Source organism: Mya arenaria, chromosome 6 (genome assembly GCF_026914265.1).
Source record: "Mya arenaria isolate MELC-2E11 chromosome 6, ASM2691426v1".
Classification (NCBI taxonomy): Eukaryota; Metazoa; Mollusca; class Bivalvia; order Myida; family Myidae; genus Mya; species Mya arenaria.
In genome coordinates, this window is record NC_069127.1 from 32,827,005 (window position 1) to 32,843,536 (window position 16,532).

The 16,532-nt window shown below is 33.4% G+C and overlaps 1 protein-coding gene and 1 long non-coding RNA gene across 3 annotated transcripts; both read right to left on the reverse strand.

Moving 5' to 3' along the window:
- Positions 1-1,148: 1,148 nt before the first annotated feature.
- Positions 1,149-6,461, reverse strand: LOC128236656 (uncharacterized). Of its 2 annotated transcripts, none has more exons than XM_052951665.1 (7): positions 6,340-6,461; positions 5,520-5,570; positions 4,145-4,363; positions 3,635-3,709; positions 2,807-2,968; positions 1,916-2,134; positions 1,149-1,445 (listed from the first exon to the last, which is right to left on the reverse strand). In XM_052951665.1, exons 2-7 carry the CDS (start codon positions 5,545-5,547, stop codon positions 1,270-1,272), a joined length of 879 nt encoding a protein of 292 aa, XP_052807625.1. In that variant the 5' UTR covers positions 5,548-5,570; positions 6,340-6,461; the 3' UTR covers positions 1,149-1,269. The 2 variants fall into 2 exon arrangements, with proteins under 2 accessions (XP_052807625.1, XP_052807626.1); XM_052951666.1 differs by lacking the exon at positions 6,340-6,461 and adding an exon at positions 6,077-6,255.
- A 4,869-nt stretch (positions 6,462-11,330) lies between these two features.
- LOC128237232 (uncharacterized) lies at positions 11,331-12,556 on the reverse strand. Its single transcript, XR_008261535.1, has 3 exons — positions 12,282-12,556; positions 11,836-12,019; positions 11,331-11,471 (listed from the first exon to the last, which is right to left on the reverse strand). It is a non-coding gene; the product is annotated as an uncharacterized LOC128237232 (long non-coding RNA).
- Positions 12,557-16,532: the final 3,976 nt, after the last annotated feature.

Consider the following 16,532-nt stretch of genomic DNA (forward strand, 5'->3'; position numbering starts at 1 on the left):
CCTTACTTCTGGCGTTGCAGTCTTTTGAATATTGTTTTGTTCTGGTTGACCGATTGAGCGACGGTAGTCGTATTTCTGAAGTTAGCGGTGTTCGCCACCTCGTCGATTTTAGTGATTCCATATGTCCGTACTTTTTTTTCCATTTTGCTCAATGGGCTCCGCCATTGAGTCTTCTGTGTTCCGCCAATGCTTCAGTGTATGTATTTACCCGTAGCCCGTCACGTAGGATGCCCCACCCGCAGCTGCGGTGCTTGAATCAACAAGTCGCATTTTTAATATGTTTATTGCAGACTCAAGCTTTGTGATGCAATGTGGTTTCCTTGAGATATAAGCAGAGTAGAACAATATCTTACGCTTCTAAGAAATCTCCTAAAAAGCTGCTGTCAAATTAGAAATATCTTAAAAAGTGTAGTCATTATTTTGAGTTACTGGAAATATTAACAATATATGTCTGAATTCTGTTAAGTATGGCATAATAGTTTGACATGCTGAAATTGTCGTCGGATTGGCAGTCAAGTGTCACTGATTTCAGTTGGTTAGATGTCGGAGTTATTAAAAACTTTATAAATTTCACTTCAGAACGCATACAACAAGAAACATTCACTTTCATCACCTCTCCTCTTTACCTTGGTATAATTGTTTATGCAATAGCTTACAACTTTGTGTACGATTTAGATTCTGGTAATATTTGGAATATCTGCAGTAACGGTGTCTGTGAGCCCTCTATGACATCATTATCAAAGTCTTCAATTCGTATTTACGATTTTTGTTCAATGTATTCCATTTTAATTTGGATTTTACCCGGTTTGGGTTCCTTTTATCCGGGCCGGTAACACTACCTATTCTGTTTAATGCACCTCAAGGATTTGCCTCCCTTCCATCGAGCTATTCACTAATTTTCAAAACTTGTATACACTGTATAAAATTGGCAATTTGCCAGCCAGCCAGCTAGACAGACAGACAATTAGGCAACCGTCATGCAGACAGGCAGGCAGGCAGGCATAGTAGTGACAAATTATTCTAGTATTTTTGAAGTCCATTATATAATTTTGGCATCGATCTTCAATGTCAAGAATCATCATTTTTAAAAAGGTAAACCTATGCATTATCATTTCCGTGACAACGCACATTTATAAGACATTTGCAGAATAACTTCGATACGACTTTTATTAACAAACTTGTATTGCTATTGTTAGATTTAAATGATGATTAAAAAAATGCAAAAATGTGTTCGTTCTAGAATAAAACATTTTCGTTCAATAAATCCGATCAATCTGCTGGGTCCATAGCCCAGACCTCTGTAACAATCTGACCACATCGTTTACACGACTGGAAGGCGTATCGCACACAGCAGTTCTCACATACGCAGTGACCACATGGCTTTTGGCTCGCCCGGAAGTTCCGCTGTTGACAAAGGCAACACTTGCGCAGGTCAACGGCAGGCCCTAGTTCAATGTCAAAATAAAATGTGTCATTATTTGTTGATTATGTTCAGTGAATTAGATTATTAACGGAAACAAAAGCGTGTGGAAAGATTAAATCCGATCACATTCATTACTGAGTTCACTGAATTCTATTTTGATGTGCAATAATTGTCAACCACCAAACCACCAAATCTATCTTAGGATTTCCATAGTTATGTTTTATTATACCCACAAATAATGTTCTGAACAATTAAGATACGTTTCAAAAGACCAAATGATGTATAACAATTAAATAAATTAAATCGGACGACTAATCGTAATTTCATGTAATGTGAAGATAAACATATACAAGAAGTGTTCCCGTATATATTATGGTTCAATTACTATTATCAGCATGGTGTAAAATGAGCATTCGACACCATGTATTATTTAAAAAGAGGAAAGTTATCTGATAGAACTGTAACAATATATTGTTGCTGGTTCTTAAGCACCTGCTGTATGGTGCTCGCTGACTCCAGCATGTGTCTGAAGGTTGCCAATAACTGCATCCGTCCTATTTTCCTGGATGCCACCCGACTGGTAGCCGGAAGAAACTGCTCCCGCGACATCAGTTGCAGGCTGAGACTGTTCATAACGGACATTGGGAGCTCTTTGAAATGCTGGTATATCATACGTCTCCTCTGTCTGTTGGTACACTTGAAATAACTGACCTGGATGAAAAAAGAGTTTTCTTTGCGAAATGTATTCTGAAAGCACAGAACAATGATATACTACTATGAGAGCCGAAAGGCAGGCTTACTTGATTATCTCATAAATATGTTGACGTGTTGTCATAATATTTTCTCTATTTAGCTATAATAGAAGGATAAATGCCTTCTTTAAAGAGCGAAATTGAGCACATTTAGTGAACTGATTCAAAATTGTGAAAAAAGTATTAAAACTGTTTTAACCATTGATTGGAAGCCTTGCTATGAGTTTTTTTCAACAATCCTCTCCTCACGGAGCATTTTGACTCTTTATGGTATCGTGAATTAAATAACATGTAATTTGTTTCAGACACCGTAATCTGCTCGTATCGCGCCATGCTTTATTTAATTGTGTATTTTCTTCATCATTTTGAAAAATACAATTATAAATTCAGTTAATTGTAAATTAGACCTGCTATTTGAAGTTTTGTCTTCTGTTGTCTCGCGTTTCATTATGTAAGTCACATAGTATAAGTGCATGTCAAGTGTCAATGTTCTTTAGCACAGCGTTATGATGTGTGTTATGCATTAGTTTCATGATAATTCTTATATGCAATACGTATAATTTATTATACTAGTTCTTCAGAAAGAGACAGGCATTTTGTGTATAAAAGTATACATACAAATGCAACCCACCATCTGTTGGCTGTCGGACCGGCTGGTGGCCAATTTCCGAAGTCGGACCTGTATCTTCAGGACTTGGAATGCTGTCTATAACGTCTGTATTCCTCGGCTCAAAGTACCACATTGGGGTTGTACTATCTGTGTCTGCAGTTCGTTCTCCCTCCACTGGGGCATCTGTTGAAAGCGTAGTAAAATAATATAAAGTATAAATAATTTTAAATAAGGCGTATATGTGATCATTCAATTTTGTAAGACTTAAATGCATGTATGACAATGTGAAAAAATGTTTAAAACATGCCACGTGAATGTAAATAATGGTCATATATGAGATTTATAGGTATGTAATAACCGAATGACAAGTACCCGTATGTGACCCAGGATGAACGCTCTATATCTAAGATTGAGAATGCTACTTCAGAACGAATTTAAAAAAAAAATGTTAAGCACATTATTTATAGTTGTAATTCTTTGAATGCAGTTCAATACCTGCTCTCCGAAAGAAAAATAACATCATCAATAGCTCAGACATTTAAAACTCCGCTGGACTAGAGCTTTGCTTACTGCAGGTCTGATGCAACATGGATTCCGAACGATACTTTACTTAAAATTAGTGAATTTGCTTTGGATAAACGCGACGTAGTAGAAGAAGAAGAAGAAGAAGAAGAAGAAGAAGAAGAAGAAGAAGAAGAAGAAGAAGAAGAAGAAGAAGAAGAAGAAGAAGAAGAAGAAGAAGAACAAATGTGTATATAGAACAAGTTGCATTTAAAATCCCCTTTAAAATGAATAATACCTACAGGAGATTGCAAAAACAAATATATAATTTCTTTTATAAGTCAATACCTTGCGGAAGCGAGTCGTTCAAAAGGGACTGTACATCAAATTCACTGGAGCCGAAGTTGTTGAGAAAACTAATCTCTACAAAAATATATACAATTTAAGGTAATAAATATTATATATACTAATATAATAAAACTATTGTATCCGTCCCACTTAACGAGTGTCCAATGCTGGATACACATCCAATATAAAGAAGCTTAATTAATGATATTAATATCAATGATATCATTATTTAAAATATATTATATAATTGAGATGTTATTAGTCCTATTAGTACTATAATAACAGCTTTCGTGTATGTTATTGTATATATATATTAAATCAGACGACTAATCGTAATTTCATGTAATGTGGAGATAAACATTTACAAGACGAAAGTGTTCCCGTATATATTATAGTTCAATTACTATTATCAGCATGGTGTAAAATGAGCATTCGACACCATGTATAATTTAAAAGTGGAAAGTTATCTGATAGAACTGTAACAATATATTGTTGCTGGTTCTTAAGCACCTGCTGTATGGTGCTCGCTGACTCCAGCATGTGTCTGAAGGTTGCCAATAACTGCATCCGTCCTACTTTCCTGGATGCCACCCGACTGGTAGCCGGAAGAAACTGCTCCCGCGACATCAGTTGCAGGCTGAGACTGTTCATAACGGACATTGGGAGCTCTTTGAAATGCTGGTATATCATACGTCTCCTCTGTCTGTTGGTACACTTGAAATAACTGACCTGGATGAAAAAAGAGTATTCTTTGCGAAATGTATTCTGAAAGCACAGAACAATGATATACTACTATGAGAGCCGAAAGGCAGGCTTACTTGATTATCTTATAAATATATTGACGTGTTGTCATAATATTTTCTCTATTTAGCTATAATAGAAGGATAAATGCCTTCTTTAAAGAGCGAAATTGAGCACATTTAGTGAACTGATTCAAAATTGTAAACAAAGTATGAAAACTGTTTTAACCATTGATTGGAAGCCTTTCTATGAGTTTTTTTTTTCAACAATCCTCTCGTCACGGAGCATTTTGACTCTTTATGGTATCGTGAAGTAAATAACATGTATATATACTAATATAATAAAACTATTGTATCCGTCCCACTTAACGAGTGTCCAATGCTGGATACACATCCAATATAAAGAAGCTTAATTAATGATATTAATATCAATGATATCATTATTTAAAATATATTATATAATTGAGATGTTATTAGTCCTATTAGTACTATAATAACAGCTTTCGTGTATGTTATTGTATATATATATTAAATCAGACGACTTATCGTAATTTCATGTAATGTGGAGATAATGATGTTATTGTATATATATATATATATATATATATATATATATATATATATATATATATATATATATATATATATATATATATATATACAATAAGATACACTAAAGCTGTTATTATCATGTACTTAAATACTTTGATTATGTGAATGTTGATATATATATTGTTTAATATATAATATATGATAATTTAATATATATATATTAGTCGTCCATGATCGAATTTAATGTAATACATTGGTTTAAAACTGGAAAACATTACAATAAGTCCACACTACATCAATATATAAAAAAACAGGAGTTTCAACTTCTTTTCATTATAATTTAAGAAGACATATATATGTATGCATATCATGAAGAAATGATCGGTGATTATATGTATTTTCAATGCGTTAGCTTTTTCAATTAGGCATCTTTTGTTTTAAGGGTTTGTCGCGTTATATTTAAAGTCCGTACATGGATTACCGTGTATCTATATATATCTCAACATATATCAATATATCAATTCATAGTCCTAGTCGAATATCACTTTGTCTTCTTTTAATTTGAATTTTATTTTCTTAAAAGTAATATTTACCATTTTCATCCTCTCTTCCTATATTCATTTTGGCATTTCACGCGCAGTTTCCTATGATGTAAAATGATAAAGTCAATTATATTTATACATTAAACTAATAATAACAAACAGATCATGCGTATATTTAGAACAGGAAGTAAATTGCTTAAGGGTTGTTTACATTTAAAAATAAATAACAATGATAAATAACAATTTAAATTTATTTTTTATGATTCGTCTCAACTGAAGAAACAATATTAATTCTTATGAATTATTTAAAACAAAAAGAAATTTGTTGAAAACAAATAAATCATACGTAAATATTGTTAAAATATAATTCTGATACTTCAGAACCTAATTATAAACATTAGTTATATTATATTTATATACTGGTTGAGTTTGTAAATCCGAACAGTTTTGACAGTGTTTTAACAATATCTTTGCGAGTTTTGGTAAAAGCAGCTTCAAACTTGGCATAGATAATGTTTAGTTCAAATCTAAGCATCTGCCATAGTACACATTCACAAAATAGTTTGTTTCATTCTCTCAAAACGTTAATTCTATACACAGTAACTCACCCTTCACCTGGCGACATGGAGTATGTTAATCCCGATCACTTTTAAACTTATATTGTATTTAAAAGTAAATTGATATTCATTGTTTGGTTTGTTTCGATTCAAATATGTAAGAAACGCTCAGTATTACAATCGAAATGAAATAAAACGAAAACAAGCGACTCAAAAACATGGTTTGCTGTGACCCCGCCAAATGTCAATATCGCAAAAATACAAGATTGATACGACTGATAACAGTTTTCTAATTTAATTAAGTTTTTGCTTACCAACACAACTGCTGAGTTACAATAAAAGACGAGTTGTTTTCAAAACAACTCCTCTGTGTTTAAAGCGTGACCTTCTATTTATAAATATAATATAAATAGATCCAGATCACTGCGAGGCCCGGTACGAGTAAGGCTATAACACACTAATTTGTTTGTAGAATTTGCATTACTATATTTTATTAATGAGTTTTTAATGTAAAAGTATTTGAAATTAAACCAAATTTATCCGTTCATTCTTTCATTCATTCATTCATTCGTTCGTTCGTTCGTTCGTTCGTTCATTCATTCATTCATTTATTCATCAATCCATTCAATCAATCAATCAATCAATCAATCAATCAATCAATCAATCAATCAATCAATCAATCAACACACTACTAGAGTAAACAAATAATATAAAATTCAGAGAACAATAAAAAAAAAAATTTCATAGCGTTAATTATGAAACCATATCGCACAGATTATTCTCCTCATCACTCACATTCCCCTTCTCATTATACTCCGCACAGACTGGGATGCTACACTACCAACCACCGTGGGAGAGATTGCGTCATCGCGGCGATATATTCGCGGTAGCCAACGCGGTGGTGCGCGTCATCGCCGCGTTCATACAGAACAGAACAGAACAGAAATTGTATTCGACTTAAGCATAAAAAGCTCATCGTCACAACAATATGTATAGAAATAATGCATGGCATGTGACAATTATAACATAAGTTCTATTAATAAATCAATCATAAGTTTGATATAAATATTGTGAGAGTGTGTATAACAATAACAAGAATGTTATCGATATCAAGGTATAATATGAAAAGATAATGATTTCGGTGATATATAAATCTATATGAATTTCTCTATATATATAAATACTGCTCCACGTGGATTAATACAGCCGCAAGGTTCATGCTGCGTGGTACATACAACTTTGTGACTACTGTGTAAGGATATGAATATTACAAAACAGACAACAACAACAACAACAACAACAAAAACACGCACACAAAAGGAACAAGAATATTTGTACATCGTGTATGTCCTAAGGATCTACAGATTTAAGTTTGAACACAATCGTTTAAGATACAATCAACATAACAAAGATGGAAAAAACATAGCAAATAGTTATACTATAGTTCATACGCTGCTATCGCGTACGACTTCAGAAAAGATCACGCGGCTTATCGCGATATGCAGGTATCTGAACAGGTAAAGGTGGTACAAAAGGTACATGTTACTTATTTTTAATAAGTTAATTGACTCAATATAGAATTTATTCACATTCACAGAAGTTTAACAAGGGCATTCGAAATAAAGATTTGTTTAACAAGGTGACAATAGCGTCTGAGTACTTTCATAGTTCCAAAGCATAATTTCAGGGATCAAACTACGTTTTGAGTACGCACCAAGATTTGTAGATTACGGGTCGAGTTTGTATGGGTTTAATAAAACTGACTAGAATTACATGCATAGGACGGGAACAAAGAAAAAGCAAGCTATCTTTATAACAGTTAATTAACACTCGAAGCGATGGAACGCGGGGGATATTATAGGCATGAACGCGGTGGGCATTATGCTTCAATCACGGCGTATAGTGAAAATTACATTATAAAGGTAACGCCCGCGGTAAGGAATCAAAGCACTGGAAGTGCTGAGGGACGGTACTGCTTAAAGCTGGCAGCAGGAGAGTTACAACTGGTTGTATGAATGTCAGATGTGTGGAAACAGAAGATTGAATCAGACCGTACAACACTCATAGTCTGGTATTGTTTTGTAGAAGAAAGTTTCTTAAGTGGGAATTCAGGACCCGAGCTATGATTTAAAAAGGGCAGGGTGCAAGGTCAGGCTGTGATCTTTTGATGTGCATTGAAAGAGCGCTAATGGGGCATTTGCAAGGGACAATGTTAAAAAATTATTGTGCATGTGTTGTAACTACTCTCAATACCAATACAGGGGTTGCTTTTATCTCAAATAAGTATCACAATTATGTTTCTGTATTATTTTTAAACTTTTTTTGAATTGACATTTTGAATATCAAATATAATTCATAATTATTGATGGAAGCTCTGTCTAACAAAAAGGCACAGTGGGGAATAGTAATACAGCAGCAAGGAGTTGGAAAATGGAAGCGGGCCTAGCTTAAGCATGGCAATGTTAAAAAATTGGGTAACAACTAATAGGCTATGACAATAACTTTTTTGGCTTTGGTAAGAAGGAAACCACAAAACATGAACACTGAAGTGCATACGGATATAAATTTTATTGATAGGTTGTAAATGTTTTTAATGAATCTCAAAGGAAAAATGTAATACAAAATAGATTTAAACAATTAAATGTTGAATAATATTTATAAATGGCAGCTAATATAAGAGTATAGCTATTAAAGGTTCTTCATTAGCTGTAGCAGTTAAAATGCTGACAGTGGTGTATGCATATGATGTTGTTATCGTAGCTGGTTAAATTTACATATCAACAGTCAACAACACCTGTCATAGACCAATGCCTAAACACCAGCAGTTCAATTTCAGAAAAAAATTAGAACAAGGTATATGAAAAGAAACATTCTCTTTAGTGCGTTTTTATAGTTGGTCTATGATTTAATAAAAGTTATAATGCAGTATTTTACTTCATAATCTGAATAGGTCTGAAATTGAGCCCAATTAACATTACATATAAAGTATGTCTTTATTTCTCCATAATAATCAATATTATACCAGGGTTTATTGGATCATTTGGGGATGAACAAAAAGTACCAAAATCAGCAAGTTCAATTTTTCCTTAAAACAAGACTGAACTTATGATAAGGGCTAGTATGAGGTCAAAAATGCAATATTTTAAATGAAAAAAATAAATATTTCTATCCCTGTCTCAGCTGTGTGTATACACTAAAGAATAGCATGTGGGGGTCCTGTGATTTTTACAAGACACACTCAAAAGCTATTTTTTAAAATAACTGGGATTTACTCAGTCCAAAAACTCAATTAAAATGTACACCAAAATATAGATTCCATTAAAAGTTTTGGACAGTTTTTTTTCCATCTTGAAATGGTATCATTTTCTGTCTAGTCCCTTGAAATGTAGTTCAACCATGCCTGAATGACAGAAATGCAAGATAAAGCTCTAGGAAATAATGGTGTAAGATGAAGGCTATATCAAAGGATGGATTTCTTTTAAAAGAATTGAAAAATAGTTTACCATTACAATTAACCAGTCTGTAGTGTTATATGAATCTCTAATAACTACTTTGGCGAAATGATAATGTACAGGAAATTTGGCTTATCAAAATAACCCCTGTTCTAATAGCAACAACATAAAACCATCACACATACTATTAAATCTGAGGCAGAGTAAAAGTAATGCAATTCATGGAAGATGCCGCAGCTGACAATTATCAAATATTAACATGAATGAAAGGAAGAGTATATCCATTATCATACTCTTTTGAGCAGCATTTGTCATTATTTACAATTGAACAAGAAGACATAAATTTACATAAAATGAGATTAGCAATGAATCATGAGTAAGGTAAAAATGTGAAAACAATGAATCTAAATGATCCATCTTGCAATGGTATCATCTGGTGTCTAGTCCCTTGAAATGTATTTCAACCATGCCTGAATGACAGAAATGCAAGGTAAAGCTCTAGGAAATAATGGTGTAAGATGAAGGCTATATCAAAGGATAGATTTCTTTTAAAAGAATTGAAAAATAGTTTACCATTACAATAATCCAGTCTGTAGTGTTATATGAATCTCTAATAACTACTTTGGCGAAACGATAATGTACAGGATATTTGGCTTATCAAAATAACCCCTGTTCTAATAGCAACAACATAAAACCATCACACATACTATTAAATCTGAGGCAGAATAAAAGTAATGCAATTCATGGAAGATGCCGCAGCTGACAATTATCAAATAACATGAATGAAAGGAAGAGTATATCCATTATCACACTCTTTTGAGCAGCATTTGTCATTATTTACAATTGAACAAGAAGACATAAATTTACATAAAATGAGATTAGCAATGAATCATGAGTAAAGTAATAATGTGAAAACAATGAACCTAAATGATACACATGAAAACGCGATAACATTGTAGCAGAAAAACATGCAATGAGTAAAAATGATTATAATATGTCAAAAATCATTTATTTATAGGTTACGCAGTGCATCTGGTTGGGGGAAAATCTTAATTTTTTAAAGGCTGTAAACTGCAAAAAAGTTCGTTCAAAAATAATTTCATAGCCGTTGAGGAATGTTTGGACTATGTTTCCATAAGGGCATTAGGTTATTGTTATTTTAAATAATTATCAATTTGGAAGACATTTCTAGGCAGCCATAAAGTAGAGCCTGTTTTTAACAGTGATCAGACTTCAAACTTAGAAAGAAATGTTAATGAAGAATATAAAGACAATTGAAAGCAGAAATGTCAAAAGGCTTATTGCTGAGTTGTTATAGGAAATTAGACATTGATTGCCTTGTATATAATGAAGTGTACTAACTATATGATATAAAAATGATCATAGACAACAGTGGTAGAAATAAATAAAAACAAATTAATCTAGATTATCTGTTAGTGGCACTGGTATTAGCAACAGAAATTGAAGTATGTGAACATCAATACAGAGTGAAAAATCGCATCTTAATAAAATCATAGTTAACTTCAAGTACAATATCTATGCATAGAGCACTGATAAGACACAAGTAATAAATGCAATAAATTTTGCAATGTCTGTACATACTGGTGATCTCAAGTTGCAGCAGAATTTATAACACAGGAGTTTATCATTCCATTTATCACTGAAGATAGCATTATTGCCTTTCAGACCTTTTTAGTAATGTTTGAATATGAGGAAATGGCAGTTGAAGTAGTATACTGTTCAAGCTGATGGTCCAGGTACACAGATAGTTTGTGTTAATGAAGGAAGTTGGTGTAATTTCATTCTTTTCAGTTACATGTTATCTTGACAAATTGGTGGCATTAAAACTGAATTGTTTAAAATAAAAGTGAAGACTTCCTTCTGCTTCCATTAGGAAGCAAAATCAGCTGGGTGGAAACAGTCAGCATTGTGTCATCTAAAACTCTACCATCCAATCCTCTCTTGGCCTCTTTCACAAAGGTAGCTCAGATTTTCTGCAAATGTTCACATATGCTTATTATAAATTCAAACCTTGAATACTTTAAAATACCAAATCAACAAACATATTTTAATCAATAAATAAGAAATACAGCTGAAATTAGAGACAAAATAAAGAATGTATTGTGTTTGGAAACCAGTGTTGTTTTTTTCTTTAATTATGGGCATTTGTCATGATGTATCATCTAGACAAACACAAATCTTAAGCCGATTGAAACAAAAATGAAAAAAAGTTTTCAAACAGCATTGATGCTTGTTTTAAGTATGATCTGACAAAAGATCATAGGCTTTTGGACCAAATGAATGACACTCAGCTGAAATTTTCTAGATATCTGATGGTTATTCTAAAATTATATTCACCTGCATTATCAGTACATTGTTCGTTGTGGTAGTTGTAGTGAATGTTTTGTAGGTGTTGGCAACAACATCAGTAAAGCATAACATCAGTACCGTATGTCTCCTGGCCAGACATCTTTCTCCACAGCTTTGAGCCTAATGGTCACCACCTCATTGCGTTCCTTAACAGTAAGACCTGCGGTTCTTCCTGCATTAGAAGACAAGAAGAAAATACTTAATAAACTCAGTGATTTACATTAACAGAGAAACACAAAAAACATGTACTAGCACTATACAAAAGCAATGTTATATACATGTAACTGGTGGCTGTGTCATTGTGAAAGAGATTAGGGCAAACTTAGAAACTGATATATCAGCAAGTTGATAGTTAGATATTTTTCAGTAGTTAATTTATATTTTGAAGGTAAAATGGATTGAAAAAAATGTATGATATATGAAAGATTCCATACCTGGATTATTTTGCTGGAAACTGACATCCTTGTTATCCTAAAGGAAGATAGTGGCAGCCCTTGCAACCAGCACCGGATGCATTTGCTGTTCATGCACAACCGCTATTACCTTACGGTAAGTGGAATTTCTTGTTCCTAGTCTGCCAAATACTGTCTGTGGATGGTAAAAAGCACTTTTGACCTGCTGAATTTGGTAAGAGATGTAATTCCATCATGGAATGCCATCTGACCTCCTGTGGTACACCACATTCCCACAGGCAAAGTCTTGGGTACGGCCCGCTTTTTTCAAAGGCTTCATTGATGGAATTCATCTGCAAATACATGTTTCATTTTAAAATGGCGACGTCTATTCATCAATTGATCAGCTTAATATTTTTTATATGGAAATTGAAGAATCAGGTTCATTTGTAGTGCGTCAATACTGTGCTACAGATGCTGGAAAATGTTTAAAACAACTCCAATCAATAATTCAAAAATATAATTCAAAATGATAAAGTAATGGTTGAATTAATAGTGTTGCTTTACAATGATAAATGTTGAGACCAGGGCCAGTATTCAGTATTGATCTTAGCCTTATCCTTGTCATCGAAATAAGACTTTTGGATGAACAAGCCTGAATTCTTATATTATTGCATGGAATCATATTTTTGAACAAGCCGTGCTATATAAAATTCAGAATTTGAGCAAGCCCGGAAGTTGAATCCAAGTTTGTGTATATATGGTATTAATATGAGCCATAATCAGTTGTAACTGAATCTATTAACTGGTGTAGATTGAAATTGGTATGAAATAAGTGTGCAATAGAAGCCCTTTCATTTTGATCATAATTGAAATCTCCCAATAAAGAGATCTTGACCTGTAATAGCTTGTTTGAGTTCTTGGAAAAGAACTGAATTATGAATTATTGAAGTTGTTGCTTCCTTTGGTAAACAATAAACAAGACAAATGAATAAATTGTTTCTGAGCTCTGTAATGGCACACTCGATACCTGCAACGCCATGAATTTTTAGCATTTGCAATAAAAACAGTAAACGCACAATTCAAACCTAAATTAACTGTAATAGTTACGCAGTCTATTGAGTAACCCTGTAGACCTATGCTTTAACCTACTTTCTACGTCTATTTTTAGACTTGGATGGCAATAAACAAACAACGACTATATTGCACAGTTTTGTTTAAATGCAGTTGAATACAGACCGACAGGCTATACAAAGCTGATGCACAATAATTTCACGTTTAGATGGCAATAATAATACTCACTATACACATAGACGTTGAAGTCAGTCGCTTGCATAGTCCTCGTTTTGTTCTGTAATTCTTCGCGACAGCGTGTGAAGGACTCCTGTCAATAGGAAGAAATTTAACTGAACGAAAATAATAACAGCAACAAAATTTCGAATTTCCTACAAATTAAGATATTTATAGCTTAATAACTAACCGAAATAATTGTTCAACTGTATGTGCTTCTACATATAATTTTCAAAATATCAGAACAAGATACCAAAACAGCGAAATTCAAGATAAAGAACAAACTAAATTCGTTCGAAAATTCTATTGTAAGTAGTCACTCACCGAAACTTGCCGGCCGATGATTGGAAGATGCTTGGAACGATGTGTATTCATACATCATTTGAAACATATCAATCAAATTCCTTGAATCGCATAGTTAGGAATTTGTTTGCGAATTATGTATGAAAGTCAATTATCTTGACGCGCTAGCCGCGTCTATACCCCACTTGTTGTTTTCCTAGCCAAGAATGACAGATCCCAGCGCTAAGTATTATCGAATGGCAAGAGAACGGAGAGATACTAAAAGGCTGACCTAAGGGCTGAACAATAGATATAGAGGAAAAGGCTAGCCCCCCCAAAAAATGAATGAAAATATTTGATATATTTTTTAAAGTTTTATGGGTTGCCGAGTTTTGAAATTTATTTAATGTACGTGGTGTGGCTTAGATGTAGATTGATACTTCTATATCTACAAATGATAAAAGAAGTCATCCATCTTAAACTAAACGCTCTTATAAATTATACAAATATTTATAATAAATCAGTTATAATACATTCAATAGTACAAGGAAATCAAAATAACCCGTTAAAATTAATTAAACAGAAATAATTCAATTTCCATTTTTCTGGTCAGCGTTTTCCCTCTTCATTTATATGGTCAGCTCTCGGGTCAGCCTTTTAGCACAAGACAACGCGCACCTGCTAAGATAGTTCCAAAATGGCGATGTTTTGTTGAAAGATGCCGATCTGAATAAGTTTTTCATGAAACACTAGTGTCATAAGAGAAAGGTATAACCTACCAAAAAATCATGTGTAACCATTGTGTTTTTATTTAACAATGCACTGTTAAATATTGTGGAATTACAGTCGAAGAATATATTTTACAATATGAATCAGCCGCCTTTGGGCGCTACTTGACTCGCGTACTTATGAATAGCGGACAAAAGGTCTATTTTATTTGGCCGTGCACTTCCGTTTAAAACTGGTTCCTGGACGCTTTTGTTTGAGGTATGAAGCCGGGGACCAAATGATGCATGCCAGTCGAAAAGTAGCATGATACCTATGAACGGCACTGCTTCGCAGTACCGTCCAAAAATCGCGGCGATGTGCGAAATGTGCAAAATAACGTGTGGTTGGTATTGTACCCTGAAAAACATTCAGCGTTAGTAGCAATGACATTTGAAGAGGGAAGGAAGATCCATGTAATTTCTTTGATTAAATCATTGATTTATAGCTTAATGCGGACATTTTTGGTTGCTTTTTGGTTAAATATTATTTTTCTGACGTTATTCTAGGCCTCATCTTACCATCTAGGTAATTAAAATATTCACTAAATTACATTTAACAAACAAAACAAAACATAATTTTTAATACAAAATCGATGAATCACCTTAAGATGCCGAGAAAGTATGCTGTGAATGGGAACCAACTCAACAAAATTTGATTAGAAATTGAAAGAATAATCTTAGAACATTCCTTACCCATGACATTGATAACAGTACAATTTAAAATGTACCAATGAGCAATTACGTGAATACTAACAATGTAATAGCATAATTGGTAACGCAAATGTGATAACTTATATAGCGGTCACAGTTATTTATTTGTAACAAATGACGGGCCTCACAATCACGCCTTCTGTGACGTCATTCCCCGCGTGCTACATATTTACATTTTAGTTGCTTAGGAATTTAACTAAACTTGGGGAAAATTAGCAGGCGTTGCTAAGGCAAGCGTATATATCGATCTAGATCATTGAATAATCGATCGAGGTAAACAAACGCGTGATTTAACTAACAGATGATCGGTTTTTATAGACTGATCGGGTTATATAACTCAACTAGTATACTTACAGTTTAAATACAAATATTTATAAAACAAGACTACGTACTGCTTTTTTTGCCAGATCACTGTCATTTTCGTGTACGTTAGAGCATATAAATACACTCATACTGATGTAGTTGGGAATCCCAAAACCCATGACGCTATTTTTAGAGACAGTTATTTTGTTCGACTATGATTTCTGCCATTTGAACTTTTTGTAGCTTAATAAAAGACTAAACTCTGAAACAATAAGCTTTCACCTTTTTTACTCGTCTTAAGCGAATGATAGCATTTATCTTATTATATATTATTTTTTAAGCTTCTGACTGCTGACTTATTATTTATTTAAAGGCCTAGTTTAAGGAATGTTTGGCATGATAATCCCCTGCTGTGCATCTCCTGCTAATTGAACTGGTGTCACAGTAGGGGCCAATTTCCTGTGTATTCGTTTATTGGCTCAGGGCCATTTAGGGTCCATTTGTATAATAAAAATCGAAAACTGCACAGCAGGATACTCAGATTGGAGATCCGATAAGCCAATTAGGCAATAAGATTAAGATCAATTAATAGAGGTTGTGTTTTTTTTTTTTTTTTTTTTTTTTTGGGGGGGGGGGGTATCACTTATATTAAACTAGGCCTTAAAGTAAATGATAACGGGGTTTATGTCATTATCGGACTCCACACTCCTTAACCTGCCTAACTCCGTTCATATTCCCGATAATGACGATAATAACATCAACCCTGCAATTTATTACTCATGTTTACACGAATAGTTTATTATTTAATCCAGGAATTGTTCAAAATAATACTTTTAAGGTATAAGCCATGTAATAAAACTCGGGAAACATCGGGTAACGTCGACATATATCGCCACTCGCCGTAACAGATCGCTACGAACATCGGGCATATTCGGCCTGT

Bases quoted from the DNA above. Each gene is read 5' to 3' on its own strand.
- LOC128236656 (XM_052951665.1), bottom strand. From the start codon at position 5,547: ATGAATATAGGAAGAGAGGATGAAAATG. The intron at 2,135-2,806 runs GTGGGTTGCATT...TTTTTCATCCAG, and splicing joins GGTCCGACAGCCAACAGATG to GTCAGTTATTTCAAGTGTAC. The intron at 1,446-1,915 runs GTGCTTAAGAAC...ACATTGAACTAG, and splicing joins CAGCGAGCACCATACAGCAG to GGCCTGCCGTTGACCTGCGC.